At 41.7% G+C, this 21,184-nt stretch overlaps 3 protein-coding genes across 3 annotated transcripts; 2 read left to right on the top strand and 1 right to left on the bottom strand.

Annotated features, from left to right (window-relative positions):
- Positions 1 to 5,824: 5,824 nt before the first annotated feature.
- LOC109988526 (GTPase IMAP family member 7-like) lies at positions 5,825 to 7,594 on the bottom strand. The gene is made up of 2 exons (XM_020640037.3): positions 7,405 to 7,594; positions 5,825 to 7,297 (listed from the first exon to the last, which is right to left on the bottom strand). The coding sequence occupies exons 1-2, from the start codon at positions 7,451 to 7,453 to the stop codon at positions 6,486 to 6,488; spliced, it is 861 nt and encodes a 286-aa protein (XP_020495693.1). The 5' UTR covers positions 7,454 to 7,594; the 3' UTR covers positions 5,825 to 6,485.
- Positions 7,539 to 13,519, top strand: LOC136183190 (GTPase IMAP family member 8-like). The gene is made up of 5 exons (XM_065965731.1): positions 7,539 to 7,660; positions 9,719 to 10,253; positions 10,518 to 10,549; positions 11,597 to 11,668; positions 11,809 to 13,519. Exons 1-5 carry the CDS (start codon positions 7,636 to 7,638, stop codon positions 12,444 to 12,446), a joined length of 1,302 nt encoding a protein of 433 aa, XP_065821803.1. The 5' UTR covers positions 7,539 to 7,635; the 3' UTR covers positions 12,447 to 13,519.
- An 805-nt stretch (positions 13,520 to 14,324) lies between these two features.
- On the top strand, positions 14,325 to 19,659 carry dnajc25 (DnaJ (Hsp40) homolog, subfamily C, member 25). The gene is made up of 5 exons (XM_020640053.3): positions 14,325 to 14,753; positions 16,008 to 16,160; positions 17,358 to 17,728; positions 18,792 to 18,891; positions 19,025 to 19,659. The coding sequence occupies exons 1-5, from the start codon at positions 14,340 to 14,342 to the stop codon at positions 19,145 to 19,147; spliced, it is 1,161 nt and encodes a 386-aa protein (XP_020495709.2). The 5' UTR covers positions 14,325 to 14,339; the 3' UTR covers positions 19,148 to 19,659.
- Positions 19,660 to 21,184: the final 1,525 nt, after the last annotated feature.

The following is a 21,184-nucleotide window of genomic DNA, read 5'->3' as shown; positions in this document are numbered from 1 at the left end:
GTTGGAGTGTCATTAACATGAGGCGGGCTGATGACGCCACTTCCACACTGAATGAATCAGACGAAGTAGGAACAAATATCAACCTACTGAACAGTATGTCCTAACAGGATACTGCACAGACAGAAGGGACTGTCAGAGTGTGTAGGCACTTTGCAATTCAGAAACCCCCTCTGTGTTTCTTCCCTTCTGAGTCAGTTCATTGTCAGACAGACGTTTACCTCGTTTACCTACCTGTGTTTCTGTGCTTGGTATTACCTCCTGTGTTTCCAGGGTTGTATTGTCTGTAACTCAGCAGCATTTTAGATAAAGGTTCTCCCTAGATTATTTTTCTGAGGATTAAACTAAATGAATAGATGATGGTGATGAATAATAGTTTTACACCCCTCACAACAGATGTACTTGAGAGATGTTAATTCCATGTAAACGGGATCTTACATACTTTATGAGATATTACCCTCCTAACTAAATGTTTGACACTTAGCTTCATTAAAATAAGTCACTGCATTCAGGTCTGAAATATGAAATAATGAAGATCTGAGTGAGCTCAGTTTTTAAAGTCAGAGATCTTTTGGCTTCCTGCTGCTGCTGCTCTCTAAGCCTGAACTTGATCCGCCCAGTCGTGTGTTATTTGAGGTTTAAGTTTTATGGAGCATATATCTGGCTTACAGCACGAAGCTCACATCTCCCGCCATAAATGTAGAACTGGCAGTAAAGAACAGCATGCTGGGAATGTTCTCCTAAAACACAGACATGCTGATATCGGCCAGCAACTTCCTCATTACACTTCAGACACAAGTATTCACTGAGAACCTGAAAGAAATGTAAGAAGTGTGTCAGGATATGGGTTTGGGTTTTTTTGGTCCTCACCATCTCTGATGCTTGTGCGGACTACAGAATAAACTTTTCCACCTCCTGACCTCCCGTAACTGCTCAGATTGTTTGGTGAAGTTTGACCCTGAGTTTCTCACGTTCAGCATGCATGTCTGTCACGAGAATGATATTTTGAGAATTCACTGTCCAGAAATAAAATCAACAAAAATAGGGAAAAGTGCTGTTAACAGCTGCAGAACAGAAATAAATACATATTTCCTCAATCAATGCATGACTTTAGCCATGAAGGAACACAGCTCTAGGCTTTGCCAGCTGGTTTCTGGTTGGTATGCTGGTCCAACAACTTCGTCAAACTTTGGCAGCTAACAATCTCTCAGATGTCACTTCTCATCTCCAACTCATATCTCTCTTCTGATCTTGCTTGTCGAAAACTGTAAGCAATTGCAACACACAGAAAAGGAAGTGTTGGCCAGAAGTCCCTTTTTACTAACCACAGGCTACACTGGTAACTGTGGAAAATTGGACATTGCTATGATCGGCTATCTGATGGGGTTCCAAGATTAGGGACCAGCTAATGTGTCTCACTTTTGTGCTGGAGTTTTGTCAAGTTGTGCTGCTTTGTTGTGCTGCCATAGCATTAGTAGGAGAAGCAAATCTCAATAGAATTACATTCCCTATAGATACAGTCAGCATCAGTGGGAAGGGGGGTTGATAACTCCTCCATTTTAATTTTATGAAGGACCGTTATTCACAGTAAGGCACGTGGATGACCTGACTGACAGGTGGGCCTGGTGAGACGGTTTGTCAGGAGCTCTGCAGTTAGGCTGAGACAGCATTTCCAGCCTGGCGACCGCCATCGAAGGGATTCCAAAAACTGATGGGTGACGTCACTCAGGCTTTGTCCATTAATATTTACAGTCTGTGGTCTCCACTAGGACATATTGAACATCTGGGTACACAACTTATCAAATGCTGAGCGTCCATATTATTTTAATGTTAGCACCAAAGTAGCAAAAGTGAGAAAATTAAGCCATCTGAGGAGCCCAACCGTTTTCAGAGATGGTCATCTCAAAGTTGAGTAAACTGGTCTAGAAAGACGTTTTAAGAGTTAAAGGAAAGGGCAAACTCTTCCTTTTCTGAGGCTTTTCTGAATTTTAAATCAAACAAACTTTATGCTCATGCTATGACAAACATCCGTCCTTTTTAGTAAACTGTCGATGAGTGACTGGTGTCCACAGGGAGCAGATGAGATGAGAGATGGTACAGTATGAACGTTTAACCGATCATATCCTGTACACACTGGATATCCTGAGCTGTGACCCATTTAATGGCACAGACATCAGTGTGATGTTTGCAGATTTGATGACAGCATGTGTTGGTAGCAAAAATAGAGCTGTACATTCTGTCCACATGCAGCATCTGTGACATACACACCGTCATGCTACTGTACAGACACATATACTGTACACTTCAGATGCAAGCATTTATCCCTTACCTTCTTATTATGAAGAACATTAAACGCCTTTAACACCAAAACCTTGAGGACGGCAGGTAAGGTGAGAAGTCGGCTTGCATGGGATGGTTAAACTTGTATCAAATCTTAGCAAAATAAACACATCCTTGAGTAAGTTATATAGTTTCACAAGCACAGATATTAACTGCCACACACTAGTCTTGTAGTCAAGACCAAGGCAGGGCGAGACAGAGACAAGACCAAGACCATAAATATCTCTGAAAAATCATCATCTTGTGTGCAGAAGGTAAGGGAAGGTTGCATGCCGTAACCTGGGGATGAAACTCAATTTGTACAAATTAATTGAAGTTGTCTTTTGTTTTAGAAAGAGGCGTTTTCCTTCTAATCACATGACAACGTGGAAAAACACAAGGTAAGGTAAGGTTTAGTCTTGTCATGAAGCCAGCTGGAAAACAAACTCAAACTCTGAAAGAAACATGAGGAAGTAATTCATGCAACATCTTTTGCCTTCTTCAGCAATGAGTTTGGTTGAGGCGGGTACTAAGCCTCCTGACAAACAGCTACTATACACCCTAAATATGAATTTAAAAAAGGGGCGTTTTCTCTAATCACAGTAATGATGTGGAAAAATAGCCTTTCAGTTTTGGTCTTGAATCTAGAATCCGGAGTCCGCCCAGTCTGAGACCGAGACGAGACCTTGTGAAAATGATTTTGATTCCGAGATGAGACCAAGACCGGTCTTGAGACCAAGACCAATTTCCAGTACTACAAAACTACACACAATAATACTCTTTGCGCATGAATTCTGCAAAGTCAGTAAAGTAGCTGTCATGCTCTCTGTGTTGTTCGCCGATGTGCAGACGTGGACTCAACCTTTTCTCTCTCTCTCTCTCTCTCACCTGTTTGTCAACTGAGCACGCTTCATGATAACATTAAGCATGCATGTGTGGTATAACGACGTTATGTACAAGAGAGGTAATCCTGCTTAAGCACAGATAGTCCTGTGTAGTGTGACCGCGGGCCGTGCCGGCCAGTGTGAGAATGGCGCAGCGGAAGCCAATCGTGCTTGAGTACGGCAGGGTACAGATGGCCATCAGCTGATGCAGCTTGCGTGAGATTAGCTGTTACCGAAACTCTGGCATGATAATAGGGCGTGACTCTGTGACCTGCCTGAACTAACGCTATACTCCATTCTTGTCATGAAGCCAGCCAAAATATTTAAAAGAAACATGAGGAAATAATCCATGCAGACAGAAATGTTGATGTGACTCATTTGTGTGCGAGTTCATCTGAACGCTTCAACTGAAATTTAATCTACAATCATAAGAACATGTTCTGCTCAACAACATATTTTGCCCTCTGCAGCAATGAGTTTGGTTGAGGCGGGTACTAAGCCTCCTGACAAACAGCTACACCCTAAGTTTTAGGGTGTTTTATTGAAAACAGATAAGATGAGGCGTTGCACCCCATATACGGAGGCTGTAGTCCTCCAAGCAGGCGGCCCGGGTTTGAGTCTGACCCGAGGCTCCTTTCCCGCATTTCAATCCCCACACTCTCTGTCCCTGTTTTCCGACTCCATCCACTGTCAAGTCACTACAAGGAATATCCTGATGGTTCTTTGTGATTGTGAATTGTTTGTTTTAGATATTTATACATTTTCTATTTTAATATATATATTTTTTTTTTATTTTGATGTTGTGTGAAGCACTTTGAATTGCCTTGCTGTTGAAATGTCCTGTATAAATAAACTTGTCTTACAACAAAGGCACATACAGAAAAGTCCAGAACTAAATCTGTAAACATGTTTATCTCTGCTGTAAAAACTCTCTTTTTTTTGAATGGGTGTGTATGTGACTTCAGGGTCTTCTGCAGCCAGCCTCAAGTGGATACTCGATGAACTGCAGGACTTTGCACAGGTTATTGCTTGGTTTTGTTGCATCTTCGTTTGTTAGCAATGAACCTAATTACATATCTTAAGATTTTGATAGACAAGCAGGATCCTGTGTTTACACTCTGTTTACTTCTGTCTGCTGATTCTGTCGCCTGGGTGTTGCCTACAGCTATAGCTTGCATATTTCCTGGTTCTGAAAAAACATCAGTCTCATTTTCTGTAAGCTGTCTTACAAGCTGTTCAACCAGTTAGGAACATTTCAAGAAAATGACAAGCTGTTCAGTTTTGATACCTCAGGGTGTTTCCACTGCTCCGTGGTGTACCTGGTCCATGAGACTAATGCAGGATTTCCACAAAGTCCTGTTTACTAACCACTATGGGGAGCCATTTAGGACATTTGCTTTGTGGTTGATTTTGTTAGTTCATTGATTTGTATTTATTTATTTTTTTAGATGTAATGATTTTCATTTCGCACTGAGATATTCATGACTGCATGCACCAAACTGTGACGTTTGAACCGTGACAGTACAGGACGAATACAAATTCTGTGACACCCCGAGTAACGATAAATTCAAATTCTGTTACTGTCCTCTCTCACAGCATATTTTAAAAGTTCAACTGGTCTGAATTTTCTGTCCATTTCTAATCCAACTTCAAGGTGTTTCCCTTGACTTAGAATTTTTCTTTTAAGAGGACATATTATCCCCCTTTTCCATCTTTTCAAACAGTCCCCTGTGGTCTAAATGAAACATCTGTGCTGTGCTTTGCTCAAAATATAACATGAATCAAGCACCAGAGGAGGTTTGTGACCCTGTATAAACCAGCTCTCTCAGAACGCTCCCTTTTGGTGTGTGTGTCTCTTTAAATGCAATGAGCCCCCCTGAGTTTCCCCGGTAGACATCACTCCTCTGTGGCGAGAATAAAAATGGCGGACCTGTGCAAAAGTTTTGCTCTAGGCTGGGGGTGGAGTCCAAGGGTGGAGATATCAGGGGAGGGGAGGGGAGGGTATTTTTTTTTAACCAGAATCCCACTGTGATGTCACTAGGTGAGCAAATCTGAAAAAGAGCATTTTTCTCTGTGTTGCAAGACTACTTCTGGATATCTTGTCTTTGTTCCTCACAACTTCAATCGTTGCTTCTGTACCACCGTCACTGATCCTAGCAAAGATTTTTAGCACAGGAGTGATTTAGGAACATTCTCAGAGCAACTCTGAGCAAGGAAGGAAGAGATACTTTTATCTTAGTGAGAAGGTGTCTTGACCCTGTTGCTAGGCATGACAATTTTTTGCAGGAGCTCTGATTGATTATCCCCAAAAAAACCTTTCCTGCTGTTTTTCTTCACCTTTTTGCACCGTGAGTTCTTATATTTTTGACCACTCATGTCTTATTTAAAGAGACTAATATTTTTGCATATATCTCAGCCTGTGGACATTTCTGTGACTTCTTAGCCCGGTTATTTAGAAACTTCATCAGTTCACATCCTTTTTTTTCTTCAGAAACCTTGACTTTGTTTTAGATGAGAAGAGCTCCCTGAAAATAACAAACACGTTCCCCTTTAAACTTTGATAAAACCAATGAGGTGTTGAAATCAACTAGTAATGGGAAAAACAAGAGAGATCATTGTTCTCCGTTCACTCTGTTTTATTCATGTTTGTAGAAAGCATACTTCAGAAATATGTTCCAATACTCAGTAACACACTTTTACATTGTAATCACCCCACACGTCCCATGTACAGAGGCTGTAGTCCTCAAAGCGGGCAACACAGGCTCAAATCTGCCCTGTGACTCCTTTTTCCGCATGTCATTCCCCACGCTCTGTGTCCCTGATTTCTGACTCTATCCAGTGTTCTGTCTCTCCAGTAAAGGCACAAAAAGCCCAAAAATAAATCTTAAAGATGAGTAAAGACAAAATAACACATAACCGTCACCATCTTGTAATTTCACAGCAAAAGCTCAAAAACCTGATAGTCAGTTTTCAAATGTTTGCAAAAGAAGCTCATCATTACTCAGTGGTCCCCAACCTTGTTTCCTTGGAGCCCTGCTGGCTTTTATCTAAGAAAAAACTGAGACCTGTGACTTAATGGACATAAAGCAGATTGTCCATAAAGACTATTACTGATTTGTAATTTTCATGACATGATAAATGACCACAAATAAACCAGTTGAATGTTTGATTAGCAATATAGTTTTTCTGCATTAACAAAGTCTCATATAAACTTGTGAATATAACTTTTAAATGATTGTTGTTCTGTATCACAACAACACAAAAGGAGTCAGAAACTGAGAGCCATCACTCAACAAGCCTCGTGTTAAGGTAGGAGCTGGCGAGGGACGGGTCCAGGTTGTTCATGTCGTCCATGTCGTCCTGTCTGTTTCCAGCCAGGATAGCCTGAAACAGAATCACCCTCTGAAGCAGCTCAGCCATGAAGGCGAAGTTGTAGGGGGGCTGCTGTTCTATGAGTCTTTCTGCTGAACCATGTAGACCTTCCCGCTGCATGGTCTGCTCCGCCTCTCTGTACAACTCCTCACTGAAGTGCTGTCCTCCATTTGCTGCCACGAGCTCATCAATCCTCTTGATCAGTTTTACCACCTGTGTCCTGTTCCTCTTTTTCTTGTTGTTGAAGACATGGTATCTGTTTCCGCAACTGTTAATCACCTCTCTAAGTTTGGGGTGGCCAGACTGGACATAGTCACGGATGGACTTTCCCTGCAGCTCGTCACCACGTGTGAACAGAACAATCATGTATCTCAACGCCTCAGAGCCAAAGATTTTCTCCAGAGCTTGTATGCAGTTTTCTTCTTCTTTTGTGAACCTGCCAATCTGGATGACCAACAGGAAGACGTGAGGACCGGGGGAGGACACCTGAATGCACTTGGCAATTTCATTCTTGATTTTCTCTGCACTTTTAGTTGTGTCCAGAATCCCAGGTGTGTCAATCACATGGATCTGTCTGCGACCCTTGGCCCGTTCTATCCTGCAGGTCTCCGTCACAGAACAGGCGCTTGATAGAGATTTGAACTCTTTTTTGCCAATGATGGTGTTACCAACAGCACTCTTCCCAACTCCAGTTTTCCCGATCATCACAATCCTTAGTGGGTCACCTGCAAACAAAAGTTGATTCTGTTAATATAGTACAAAAAAAATCTACCAACTAATTCAAGTATTGACTCAGTGAGGGGATGAAGCAGAGGAATAGTTCAAACTTTACCTTTAGGGATTGAAGAGCCATAGTTCTTCCTTGAGGAGCTGTTGCCCATCTTTATTGCTGTCTTGAAATGAAGAAAAACAAAACCTTACCCATGTTTTTGATTTCTCGACTCCTCCCAAAGGGTGGGTCTACCTTCTTTATATCAGTGTGTTTCATGCTAATAGACTTCAAAGTTTTTCAAGAAATCCCACTGGAAGCAACCAGTCTTCTGTCCTCTATGAACCAGTGAGAATGAGTTCTGTAAAAGCTCCACCTCGTAAGTGAAACATCTTCTTTCTTATTAACTCTCAGGTATTTCTAGGGTGGCTGACATTTCATTTAAATGTCATGATCACTGTCTTTAAAACAACCAAATCTTCTTTAAGAATGACTTTTGACTCTCTGAGTCAAACTTTCTTTGTGTGATTCTATCAGGGAAACAGCTTAGATTCTTTGTTGTTAACTGTTATATATGTGAAATAAATATGAATAGAAATAGGAAATAATGATATATTTGCATGTTGTACTTTATTTTAATTGCTTGACTTTGATATCAGGAGAGCCAATGTGCATATTATTCCCTAGTATTAAAATAAGGGCATTATGTTTTTGTGATTGAATTAGGTTATGCAACTTTCAAGGAGTTTGTTTGAGGATTACAGTAAATATTTTATACATATTTTTGGAAACAGTTCGTTTCATTATAATATTCATGTTTGCAAAAAAGTGGATGGACAGCATTCTTTCATAGCGAGGTCGCTGTCATTCTGGGAAATGAACACACCCCTTTGGCTTACAGTAAAGACAGAGCAAAAAGGAAAGCATGTTTAAAAAAATATGCAGATATTTTAAAAACATTTTTTAAATAAATTTAATAAATAATATAACCTTATTGTGAGCGAACACTGCGTTTTTTCAGCTGTAGCTTCCTTAGGGTCCCCTCAGAATAATCCCATGGTCATACACAGGTGTGTTAAATACACATGACCCATCATCACATTGTACATTATTCAGTGTCATAACCTCAAACAAAAACTCTAGCATGTATCAAAACTACAAGGTGTAGGTATTAGTACCATAAATATAGCTCATCAAAAAATACACATCATGTATGATACAACATGTATGGCTAACGCAGCAGGATATGCTGAATGCAAAAAATAGTTGAACTCAGTACTGCAGCCGTAGATTGAATAAAATGCATTTCTTGCCTTTGATCCAAATATGGTCATTTCTTGTTTAAAGGTCACATATTATTCTCCTCTTCAACCGGTGTAAATAAGTCTCAGAGCTCCCCAGAACATGTCTGTGAAGTTTCTTGTTCTAAATCCACTCTGATCCTGTATTTCATCATGCCTATAAACCCCTCTATTTCAGCTCTGCTCAGAACAGGCTGTTTCTGTGCCTGTACCTTTAAATATGTAAATGAGCTGTGTCTGACCACGCCCCTCTCTGGAAGGGCTCAGGTGTCTTGGTCTTTCTCGCTCCATGTCCTATTGTTTACGGTGAGAAGGTAGACTCAGATGACAGAACAAACACCTAGCTGTGGGAGTGTCAGCCACCTGGGGAGGGGTTACTACCCTTTGTGATGTCACAAAGGGAAAATCTCCAAATGGCCTGTTTGAGCACACATTTTCTGAAAAGTGGAGCAGGCACAAGACTTAGAGGATGGACTTTTCTCATCATTGGGGGTTTGTAGACAGACTAGAGACACATATTAGTGTTATATTATTGAGAAACATAGTAAAGTGCATTCCTCTGAAAACCAAAGCTTCGTAACATTAGGGTCCCTAACTAACCCTAACCCCACGTTAACATCAGTCCACACAAAACTTTGATCGTTAGCCATTTTTGTATGTTTACAACTCACCGCTCTGTGGAAAGAAGAGTATTTGCAAATGCACGTGGTGTTTAATAAGAAAGTCACACCGCCAACTACTGGTTTGGCATATATATTACATGGTTTTTAGTCATTTTGCAGATCTGTGTGTATGATGGTTGTTATCAAAACTTTGTTGACTGAACACAGAACTTTTTTGAAAGCAAAAACAAAACTGATTTAATTTTGAGTGGATCATTGTCGTGTACATTTGGGTTAAGGTGCTTCTGTGTGAGGCAATAGTGTTTCAAGATAGATAAAATGTGGCGTTGTTTTCTTTCCTCTCCAAGGAAATTCTTCAATGCCATGTAAATAAGCTGCTATTTTAAATTAGAAATAAACTAGCTTGACATATTTGCAGTATATAATCTGCAAGCGTTTCAGTATTATTTTTTCAGGTTATGCAGTATCTACAGATTGGGATTTATAACATATTGGTGTTTTTTGTTTTTACAGCATATGGGGGAAAGTTTACCATCGCTCTGTTCGAAATGGGAGATCAGAAAGCCATTGAAGACAACCTTCTCAATGGTGTTATAGATAACTGTATCATGTCGAACAACATTGTCATGCAAGAGAACAACTCATTTAGAGTCATTAACACACATCATTTCTTCGATGAAGAATGTCTGCAACCGGACCAACTGATTATTGACATCATGGCGCTGTCTCATCCTGGCCCGCATTTGTTCATACTGGCAATAGACCCAGACGACACCCAAAATCAAAAAGTTCAGGCTCGAATCAGTAAACTAACTGATACCTTTGGAGAAAATATCATGTCACAACTAGTCGTCATGTTACCAAACGCCAAAACCTTCAACTCACTCGACTATCTGAAAGAATCAAACATCAAACTGATGATGCTTACTGAAGATCTTGCCAATGACTGTAGGAAGTGTTGCAATGGGTTTCCTAAATTCACCTATGCCTACACCAGCTACAGTGAAAGTGTGGTACGTAGAAGAAAAGCAGCCTTGGAGCAAAGAAGGTAAAAATATATATACTTTAACACATTTTCTCGCTACACATGCAAAATAAAAAGCAAAAGGTTTCTTACTTTAGGGCTGGCTTGTGTTTCTCTGGTATTTCTTTATTTAAGGTTTTTTCAACCAATAAGTTTCAAAGTGAGTGTTTCAATTGAAGCCAAGTCAATGAGACAGGGATGAGCATGAGCTAGCCCCAAAGCAGGATGAAAACAATCCCTATACCTGTAATTTCATGATTAACACTAATGATGATGTAACTCTTTTAGAAACGCTGAACATCTGAACCATTGGAGATCAGGTAAGGCTGGGTTAATTACTAAGAGGTGATTGTAGTAGTTATAAGTAAGATGCTCATGTTTCATGTTCTGAATGGGGGATCTGACTAAAAGGGACTGGTAGGATGGAGAGTCATGCATGAGATGGCACAGAACAATCTGGCAAGGAGTGAGAGAGCAGGATAGGCTTATATACTGGCTGGATTGTAGATGGAAAGCAGACGCGTGCATAGGTGAGCCAAGTCGGCTGATGACAAGTTTCAGCAGGAGTAGAGCAATGAGAGTGAATTTTTTGAAGTTTTTCTGTGTCCTTAAAAAGGCGGTTGCTAACAAGTGGCTAAATGAGACTACAGTGGTTGTCGGGGACATTAAAGGTCATCACACCTGACACAGACGCCGGAAACTCTCTCACTAGTCTGTGATGTCTCCTGTAGGTTTAATCTTTGAGGTAAGGCAAATGTTAGGTTAATAAAAAATTTATTAAGCTACGCAGATTAAGTTTATCGGAGATCGTCTGAAGCATAGCGGTAGTGGCATCAAAATCATCCGGCCGTGGTGTAGTTAGCTATAGCATAACGTTAGCTTTTTACTTATGTCGGCTTCGTTAACGCTTCAAACATCATAAACTGTGTTCATTTGTGAAGATTATCGTGCTGAACAAAACGCCTACACATCAGAAATGTGTGTTTGCCACTTAGCTTAATTTCTGCGATGATCCAAAATCCAATCACAAATCAAATTTTTGATAGACCTCATGGTGATGCTACTTACGGGTTGGCCTACAAAAATATCTAATTTGGTTTGTTCTCTATAGTGAGTAGTGAATAGGGAAAGAGTGTGTGATTTCAGAAACAGCCATGGGTTGAGTAGAAAATTACTCACTCAGTTTCATGAATCAATTGTAGACTTTAATTGGAAAACTGAGACAAATGTTGGATATTGAGATGTCTTGTTTGAGAGTCAGTCAAGTAGTCTGAGAACAATGATGCCCCAAACCCTTACAGATCCTCATGGTCAATGGTTTTCAATGTAATTTTGTAAATGGCAGTATGCATGTTATATCTTCACAGGCAATAACGCCATGAGTCAGTCACGCATTGTTTCTCCTGCCCCCGATAGTCTGACACCTGGACGTCACATTGGTATGTTTCTGGGGATACAACACCACACAAACAATTAATATAAAATAATCATGTTCTACAGTAGTCCTTCGCTAATCAAACTTTGTTTTTATGTATTTATTAAGTCAGAAACATTAAAATTGGTTAAACTTGTCCCCCAGGTCACGCAGGCCATGACGTTCCTGAGATACCAAACATTGTTCTGCTGGGACTAACTGGGACTGGAAAGAGTGCATCTGCAAACACCATCCTGGCTGCAGGGACCACCCCGCTGGATTCAAGTCAGATTTTTAAATCTGAACCCAGCTCCATGCCGGTCACAACCCAATGTCAGTTCAGAGAAATCGGGCTATTTGGAACGCAGGTGAGAGTGGTCGACACTCCAGACTTCCTTAACGACCAACTCCAAAACTGCGAGGCCCACATAGAGCAGTGTAAGAGGTACTGTAAGCCAGGGTGCTGCTTGGTTTTACTGGTGATACAGCTCAGCAGGTTCACTGATAAAGAGGTAGGAATATTAGAAAAGCTGGAGGAGAAGCTCTGCTGGAAGATCAGGGAGACTGCAATTGTCCTGCTGACCCATGGAGAGGACCTGCAAGGAGATCTGTTGCAGTTTATTAAGGGACGTCCTCCTCTCAACGATATTGTTGAAATGTGTGAATATCGTTTTCATGCATTCAACAACTCCAAAAAAGACACCAAGCAGGTCAAAAAGCTCATAAAAAAATTTCACTATTGGCAACATTTTTTCCCGCAGTTAGCAAACCAACCACAAGAGTCTGCTTGTCAAATAAGCTAGTTACATGCATAGACTGTAAATATTAATGGATGAAGCCTGGGTGACGTCAGTCATCTGTTCCTGCAGGGGGGTCCGGAGGCTCATCGGCAGCAGCCTCCATGTTGTAAATCCTGTTTCAGTCTAACTTTCAGTCAACCTAACAACAGGCTGAGAGCTGGAGCTGAGGCGGGTTTTAAACCTCTTGACAAACCGTTACATCACGCCCACCTGTCAATCATGTCAGCTACCCGCCTAACTATGGATAACAAGTATCAAAACTGAGCCGTTTAAAAAAAATTCTCCCCCCATGCAGTCTGTGCACGTGATGACAATAACTAATCAGACCTATTTAGTTTTTTGTACCAGGCTGTAAACATGTTTATTTATGCTGTAAAACTGCTTTTTTGGCTGTGGTGTGCATGTGATTAATGGTGTTCCTGGAGCCTCAAGTGGATACTTGATGAACTGCAGGATTTTGCACTTCTGCATTGGCTCCATTTTTCAAGACTGGAGGTTGCCGCTTGGTTATATGAGAGTGAACTGCAACTACTGAAAGTTCTTGAGTTAAAAAGGAACTCTACTGATGCAGCAATGTACAACATCTTACAGTGCATAAAAATCAATGCAGAAGAAATCGACAGGTCACCTTTTTACTGTTCTATCTTGTCACACCTGTAACCTCAGATTACCTACTAGGAACTGCACAACAACCTATAAGAGATTCAGGTGCATGTTGCATTTTTATGCTGTGTTTTTGATTGTGTTCTTTTGATTTCCCTTCAAATACATATATATATTGGGGGAAAGTGTAAGTGTAAGTTTAAACCTCTAAAGTCATGTTAACCTCTCTTTAACTTTATTAGTATGACATCGCCTATCATACTAATGTGACCTTTAAGTCAATTTAATGTATCCCTCTGTCTTTGATGCAAATGGTTTATCACTAACAGACATTTTGTAAAGTTTAATAATAAAGTTGATGATCTTGGTCACAGTTCTGTAATAAAAATACTTTATGGTGGATGTTGATGTATTTGGAGTAACTGTAACGATCGAATTTCCCTCTGGGATTAATAAAGTATTTCTGATTCTGATTTCTGAAATATTGAATACTAAAAACACTTAGCTGAAGAAATGTGAAGGCTGAGAAACCAGACAAACATGTACCAAAATAAATGTGTATCTATGTATTTTTTAATAAGATCCTGTAAATTAACCTAACAGGGTTGAGTAGCCTGATTGAGCTTTGAACCTTTTACGCAAAAATTATTAATCTGTTTTAACATACTCTGTGATTTATATATTATATATTTGAGGATAATATTTTATTGAAGAAGGGGTGGCTTCTTATTGCTACTTAATCATTCATATGAAAGGATTATCTTTGAATTATTCCTAAATTATATCCATCTGAAAAATGTGCTTCCGCTTTCGAGACAATTCATGTAATTTATAGATTTTGTGTGGCTGTATACTTTTGCATTTGCCTGAATTAACCAATTATAAAGAATTTCTGGCAAAACCTTTCAGAATTAAATTTAAAATTAAATGTTATCCTTCTTTGGAGGAATATGTTTTGTTTGTTTGTTTGGGCAGGAAAGTATCACCAGATAACAGTAAGGGGATATGATTTATGATTAATCTTATAATTCTTATGGGCAATGACCAATGTTCAAACCAGTTTATGGTTCATACAAGTAAATTGATGACAATATTTCTATTAATTCAAGTCTGAAAAAAGACTAATTATTGTTTATTTTATGTTTTATTTTATTAGAATGTTTATAGATTTTGTTTAAATAGATACATTATCATTTCTGTGAATGTTTTCGCATAATAAGCTTTAGAGAAATAAACAAAACAAAATACAGACGATCTTTGATGAATCGTCATCATTTGGCCCGGCGCGAGGCGATGACGTCAGCATCAAGCGACACGACAGCCTGCTTTCTGGCGTTAGCGGCAGGCAGGTGGACAGAGATGGCTGCGCCCACAGAGCGGTGTAGCGGCTGCGGGGGAGGCTCTGCTGGGTGTCCGGGGTCGGTGAAGCCCTGGTTGGGGTTCGCTGTGCTCCTGTTCACGGTTTGCTCCCTACCGACGGTGTCCGCGCTGGTGGAGGGCCTGTACTGCGGCACGGAGGTCTGTTACGATGTGCTCGGCGTCACCCGGGAGGCCGCCAAGGTGGAGATCGCCCGGGCTTACCGGCAGCTGGCCCGCCGGTACCACCCGGACCGGTTCAAGGTGGGAGAACCGGGCATGGAGGGAGAGACCCAGGAGACGGCCGAAAAGAGATTCCTGCTCATCGTGACCGCGTACGAGACGTTAAAGGTCGGTCAAAGAGTCTGTGAAGTGTTTAGTCTGTAACTTTGTCAAGCAGCAACTTCAACATATACATATATATATATATACGTGTTCCCCTGTCCCTCTTTAAATCCTCCCACAGTGCTCCTTCAGTGATTCAAAGTGTGTTCATATTCTAATAATGACCCTGAAGACTGTCTCATTGTTATTCATGTTAGTCTAAATGCATCTTCCATACATTACCAGTCATTACTTACTACCTTTGGCATGTTCATAATTTTCTTTTTGTATTTGCAGTATGTGTGCTCACTAGTGCTGAATCATATTGGAAAAAGTGACACTGTGATATAATTTCTGTCTGCGATGAGAAAAATACATGAAGTCATGACGATTAAATGCAACCGACTTTAATATGGGCGATTGTGATGTGTAATAATGTTCCATATGGTGATAAGGATATGACATGGGATAAATGTACTTCTAATGAAGAATGCAGTTATTTGGAGTACGCCTGCATGACATCAGCAGCTGTACAGCAAGATTTAGAAATTGTGTGACAAAAACTGTGTGCAGATATTGCAAGAAGACCGGGAACTACACAAACAGCACAACCAACATGATGCAGCATTTAATCCACACCACAACGAGAAGCTCCAATCACCTCCCCTTGTTGAGAAAAAGGAAACGTTAAAAGGCCAAACCACAATGACAAGTGAGCTGTTTGCAGCTCCTGAAGGATCCTTTTTTCATTCATCATTTGTCTTCAGTTTCATTTTGTAAAATAAATTGTGAGATAGGTGGATCGTTGCTTCCCTAACATTGTGCAGTAATGCAATAAATGAACAAAAAGTGCATACTAACTGTAACACACGGTTTTTATTTCACAACCAAATGTGCACCAGTTCTTCTGAGATTAGCTGATAGCTTCATTTGACTGTTTCAACATTACATTTGAGCATGGCTGTATTACACAGGCCTCGACGTACACCGTGTGATTTCAGGCCGATTTAGACTCGATTTTTAAGTCGTGCGACTCATTTTGAAGTCGGGGCAAAATGTCAGCCCACTCATGTGTAGTCAGTCATTCTGTGTACACTAAGGCACGCCAGCCAATCACGACCCAATCAGCTGCTCCGGACTAGTTGGAGGAATTTCTGGCAAACAAGAAAGCTTAAAATCCAATTTCTACTTTTGCATGTGTTCATGAAGAACTGTTGTGATCGTCATCAGAGAAACCTTCAGATAAAAACAGATGTAATGTGTCTCTGTCCGTGTCTGCAGGATGAGGAGACTCGGCGGGACTACGACTACATGCTGGACCATCCTGAGGAGTACTACCAGCACTACTACACATACTACCGCCGACGGCTCACACCCAAAGTGGACGTCAGGGTCGTCATCCTCGTCACCATCTGTGCCATCTCCATCTTCCAGGTACGACTGCAGCTTTCAGCGCCGCCACACACGACTTACACATTCTGGAAATCTCACTCCATACTTCTAATATCAGGGGTGCAAACTCATCAAGGGTGAAAAAGGTGACATGGATCCAAACATCCTAGGGGGGTCCGGGGGCATGCTTTAAAATGTGATTTTACAGACGATTTTAGTATTCAGACCGACTGAAGAAGCAGTGCAAACAATAAGAAAAACACAGTTGCTTGTCGATATCTATGTTCTGTTTTAACTTTTTGATAAAGCTTCAGTGAAACATGAAAAACCTGTGCGCCCAACCTTCAGTCCCTTTTTATAAATGGGATGAATTTGCAGAACAGGGCTTACCATGTTCCAATAAGGTGTGATGTGAAGGGCAGTCACTATGCAAGTAGCTCTCAGGGCAGAGTCTGAGAGAACATCATAATACAGTCATCAAGGATGACAATATTTTCTCCTCTATCATTAAATATGTAACATTATCAATATATGAACCTGATGTTTTGCTCCTGCTGATTTTCATTAAGTTTATATTCCCTCTCTTATTACATGTGTTGACACTGTCACATGTGCTGTCACTTTAATGTTGGCTGAGATAATAATGAACCAGAAAGCTGTATGAAGTTACCTCCAGCTAGCACACATTTCTCTCATCATCTTTACCTATGGCTACCAAACGTTTAACATGATCAGACAGACGTTGAACAGAAAGGCTGGCTTGCTAGCCAGACTTCGAATCTTTCCACAGTGTTTTCACGGAACAATACTGTTATGTAAATTAGCCATGTGCTGCACATTGACTCATTGAATCAGGTCTCATGCTTCTTGCGGTCGGCGCAGCGATATTGCGCAATCGCAGTCGTAGCGAGAGGAGGGTCTGCGGAGGGTCTGAGCGCCGACCCGCTCACCGTGCCGACCGCGTTGCAATGATTGGCTACAGGGCCCGGAAGTACTTTCTTCGGGCCGTGTTGAGCAATCAGAGCGCTCTGACCGCAATCAGTATGAAACGACTAGACATTTGCAGGGACCGTGCTCGCCGTGTCATAGACCCCCCCACCCCCCTCCAAATATTTTTTATTGCAGGTCTAAATGAATCACACATACGACCTATTTGGGATCCAAAACGGCGAATTTTGCCGAAAGGTGACAAGTTTGCACCCCTGAATATATAATCCCACCTCCCTGTCTCTCCTGCAGTACTACAGCTGGCACAGCAGCTACAACGAGGCCATCAACTACCTGGTGACCGTCCCCAAGTACAGAATCCAGGCCACCGAGATCGCTAAACAGCAGGGCCTCCTCAACCGCACCAAGGAGAAGGGCAAGAACCGCCGCTCCAAGGAGGAGATCCGAGAGCAGGAAGAGGAGGTGATCCGAGAAATCATCAAAACAAAGATTGACATTAAAGGAGGCTACCAGAAGCCCAACCTGTCTGACATCCTGTTCTGTCAGATCGTCCTCTCTCCTTACTACTTTACCACCTACGTGGCGTGGTACATGTCCTGGATTTACCGCTTCACCATCTGCAGGGAGGAGTACGGAGACGAGGAGAAGCTCTACATCATTAGGTCAGACCTTACAGCAGTGCTAACTAAGAAACACTGTTCAGGGATGTACTTGTGTTGTTAATCATCTTTAATTACCCTTGAAGATCTTAGTTGGAGAGGTGCTGGTGGCGCAGTGGTTAGTGCGCGCGCCCCATGTATGGAGGCAATGGTCCTTCAAGCGGGTGTCCTCACCTGGTTCGAATCCCACATGTGGCTCCTTTCCCTCATGTCATTCCCCACTCTCTCTTTCTCCAATTTCCGACTCTATCCACTGTCCTATCTCTCCATTAAAGGCCAAAACAAAACAAAAATAAGATAAATAAGATCTCATGGTGTTCATCTCGATCTCATCCTGCTGATTTTAAAAGGACAGCAGTGAGCTGTTTGAGTTCAGTTGAAGTGCTGCATACGCCCTCCTGAGTAACGATATCCAGCCGCTTATGAAATGTAGGGTGAAAGTATGAGACTATTTGGTATTTTCTTGATGGGTGCCATTTGGAAGAGCCATGAAAGTCTTTAAATTCTACTTCTGTTACATGTGTTTTTTTTTTTACTGCTTTATTCACTGTTTAAGCTCTTGTTGGTTGTGGCCGTGTTCACCAGAAATTTTGCAGTGATTATGTCGACAGCAGTCACCTGTCCACCTGGGTTTTTTGGCTTAAACGGAGAGAGGGAGGTAACCTGGGAGCTTAAACTTTCTGTTGACCCCCACAATTCATTGCACTGTAATCGCACACAGATTTTAAGATCTGGAAACTGTTTCCTGTGTTTATAGAAATCAGTGATGCAGAAGAATTTACCAAAATGCAGGAAATAAAGTTTTATGAGCAACTTATCTGATGGAAGACCCCCAAACACCAACTTATTGTATGTTCCTTGTGCTGGCTGGTCGTAGTCAATGAAACAAACAATTTACTGGCTTTTACCGAACAGATATAGCTCTGGATTCAGCTGCTGTCACCCACAGACGTAAACTATAGTTTAAGAGTTTGTGCAGTTAAAGTTTGATAAGTGCTGCTCTTTTCTTATAATCCTTTTCCAATCACACATCTGAGCTCACAGCTGTCTCTGTTTGAACCCTCAGGAGGCACATGAAGATGTCACAGTCTCAGTTTGACAGTCTGGAAGAACACAACAGAGAAACCTTCATGGAGAGAAAACTCTGGCTCAAAGAAAACTACGAGGTTAGTTTCTTAAATTCTCTCACTGGAGAGGTGCGTGTGTGAACAACCAGACCAGGAGGATTTCAGGGACGGCCCTCCCGAAAGCCGGCCACCTAGAAACTGCCGCTGGTAACCATGACGATTTGTCTTATAGGTTTACAAGAAGGAGCAAGAAGAGGAGATGAAGGTGAAGATGGCGACCGACCCGAGGATGAAGAGGTACCGTCGCTGGATGAGGAACGAGGGGCCAGGGCGGCTGACTTTCATCGACGACTGACGACCACGAGAGCCGTCTGCGACAAACACGCCTGCCTCAGTGCCGACAAACACGGACACACACGACGTGCTGTGTGGAGGAACGCCTTTACACAAAGTTAACTATGCCTGTTTAAACAGTGAGAGATATTTTCATAGCAATCAGGACTCATAATGAAGATGTCCACGTGGAATAAAACTGTGAGCATTGGCTGCTTATTTTGGAGCATTTTTTTTTTTTTTTACATCATGCTACTTTTTCAAACCAGCTTTATTTCAAATGAAGTTTACCGAACAATGTTTTTTTTTTTCTCGGTGTAACATCAGATGGATGAAAGACATTTTTTGTGCAAGGCGCCATGCAAGCCGAAAGCTCCCAGTTTGTCTGGCAGCGGCCATCACTACTGTCCTTTGTGTCTTTTGGAAAGGCATCAGACCGCCACCTGCTCACTATGTATGCTGCTTCAGACCGGCAGCTCACAGGCTGTTAGCATTTGTTGCTTCTTTGGTGAATAAATCACGGCCAGACACTTATTTTTGTTTGTTTTCTGTGATATTTGATTGAAGGCTAATTCTGTTATTTTTAAACCTCTGCTCGGATTTCACATATTGAAGGCTCTAAATGATTTTTGAAATTGCCCCAGTGATGCTTCACTAGCCGACAGCAGTCCGTCTGTAATGGCTGCAACGTGATTTAGGGGGCAACATGTGTCTTTTTAAAAGAGTGTTAATCTCAGTGTCTGACATCAGTACAGAACGGATCCCTTCAGAGATAGACCTTTTTATTTAAAGGCCACATATGATCCTTCTCTCCAACTATTTTAAATAAGTCTGAGAGCTCCACAAAACATGTCTGTGGAGTATCTTGTTCTAAATCCACTCTGATCCTGTATTTGATCATGCCTATAAACCCCTCTATTTCAGCTCTGCTGAGAACAGGCTGTTTCTGTGTCTGTACCTTTAAATATGTAAATGAGTTGTGTTTGACCACGCCCCCTCTCTGGAAGGACTTGGGTGGCTCGGGCTTTCTCGCTTCATGTCCTATTGTTTACGTTAAGAAGGCAGAATCAGAGAACAGAACAAACGCCTAGCTGTGGGAGTGTCACCCACCTGGGGGAGGGGTTACTGCCCTTTGTGATGTCATGAAGGGAAAATCTCCAAATGGCCTGTTTGAGCACACATTTTCTAAAAAGTGGAGCAGGCAAAAGATGGAGACGATGGACTTTTCTCATCATTATATACAGAGCCTTATACCCCCACTCAGATCTTTGGCCCTGGACACCAGGTTGTAGACCAAAGCTTTAGAGCAGTGGTTCTCAAACTTTTTAGATTGCGTACCACCTCCGAAAATATTTGGCTCTCCAAGTACCACCATTATGGTAGATGTTAAAGAGCCCATATTGTGCCATTTTTGGAGTTCGTATATTTAATCTATGTACCTACTTTTGTACGTTCACAATAGCTCAAGTCCGAAAAAAGTATCTGTTTTCATGTACTGCTCCTCCTTGCTCCCTCTACGCTCTGCTGAGCCCCCACTGCAGAGCCCCACGTGGGCCAAGTCTGCTGTGATTGGTCTGCCGATCCGCTCTGTTGTTATTGGTCAGTTGCTCAGCACGGTTCTCGGAAATGTCCCGCCTCTTTCACCATATTGGGAATGCAGCCACTGGCTCCGTCCGAGGGGAGCATAAACATTAGCACCTTAGCACTACTGTGCTACCGCAGGCTACGGCATATTGTGGACGTGCTACAGAAGTTAACGGGTGTGCAACATGAGCTGCTGGGCTTGCCACAACGAGCCAATGGGCTTAGATCAGTGATCTCACACTGACAAGACGTCACACTGACAAATTTTTATCGAGGGGGGGCTAGAACCGAGTGTTACATGCAGCTAATGCTACAGCTAACAGGAGGATGTAGGAGAAGCTGCGTTTCCACGGACTTTGAATTTTTGCAAATAGATGTGCCTAAACATGCACAGGACACTTGGAAAACACACTAAAGAGCATATAAAACCAGAAAAAGCATAATATGGGACCTTTAAAATACACTGTAGGCCTAT

This window comes from Labrus bergylta, chromosome 17 (genome assembly GCF_963930695.1).
Source record: "Labrus bergylta chromosome 17, fLabBer1.1, whole genome shotgun sequence".
NCBI lineage: Eukaryota > Metazoa > Chordata > Actinopteri > Labriformes > Labridae > Labrus > Labrus bergylta.
The sequence above is the reverse complement of the archived record's forward strand: the minus strand, read 5'-3'. Positions and strand labels throughout refer to the sequence as shown.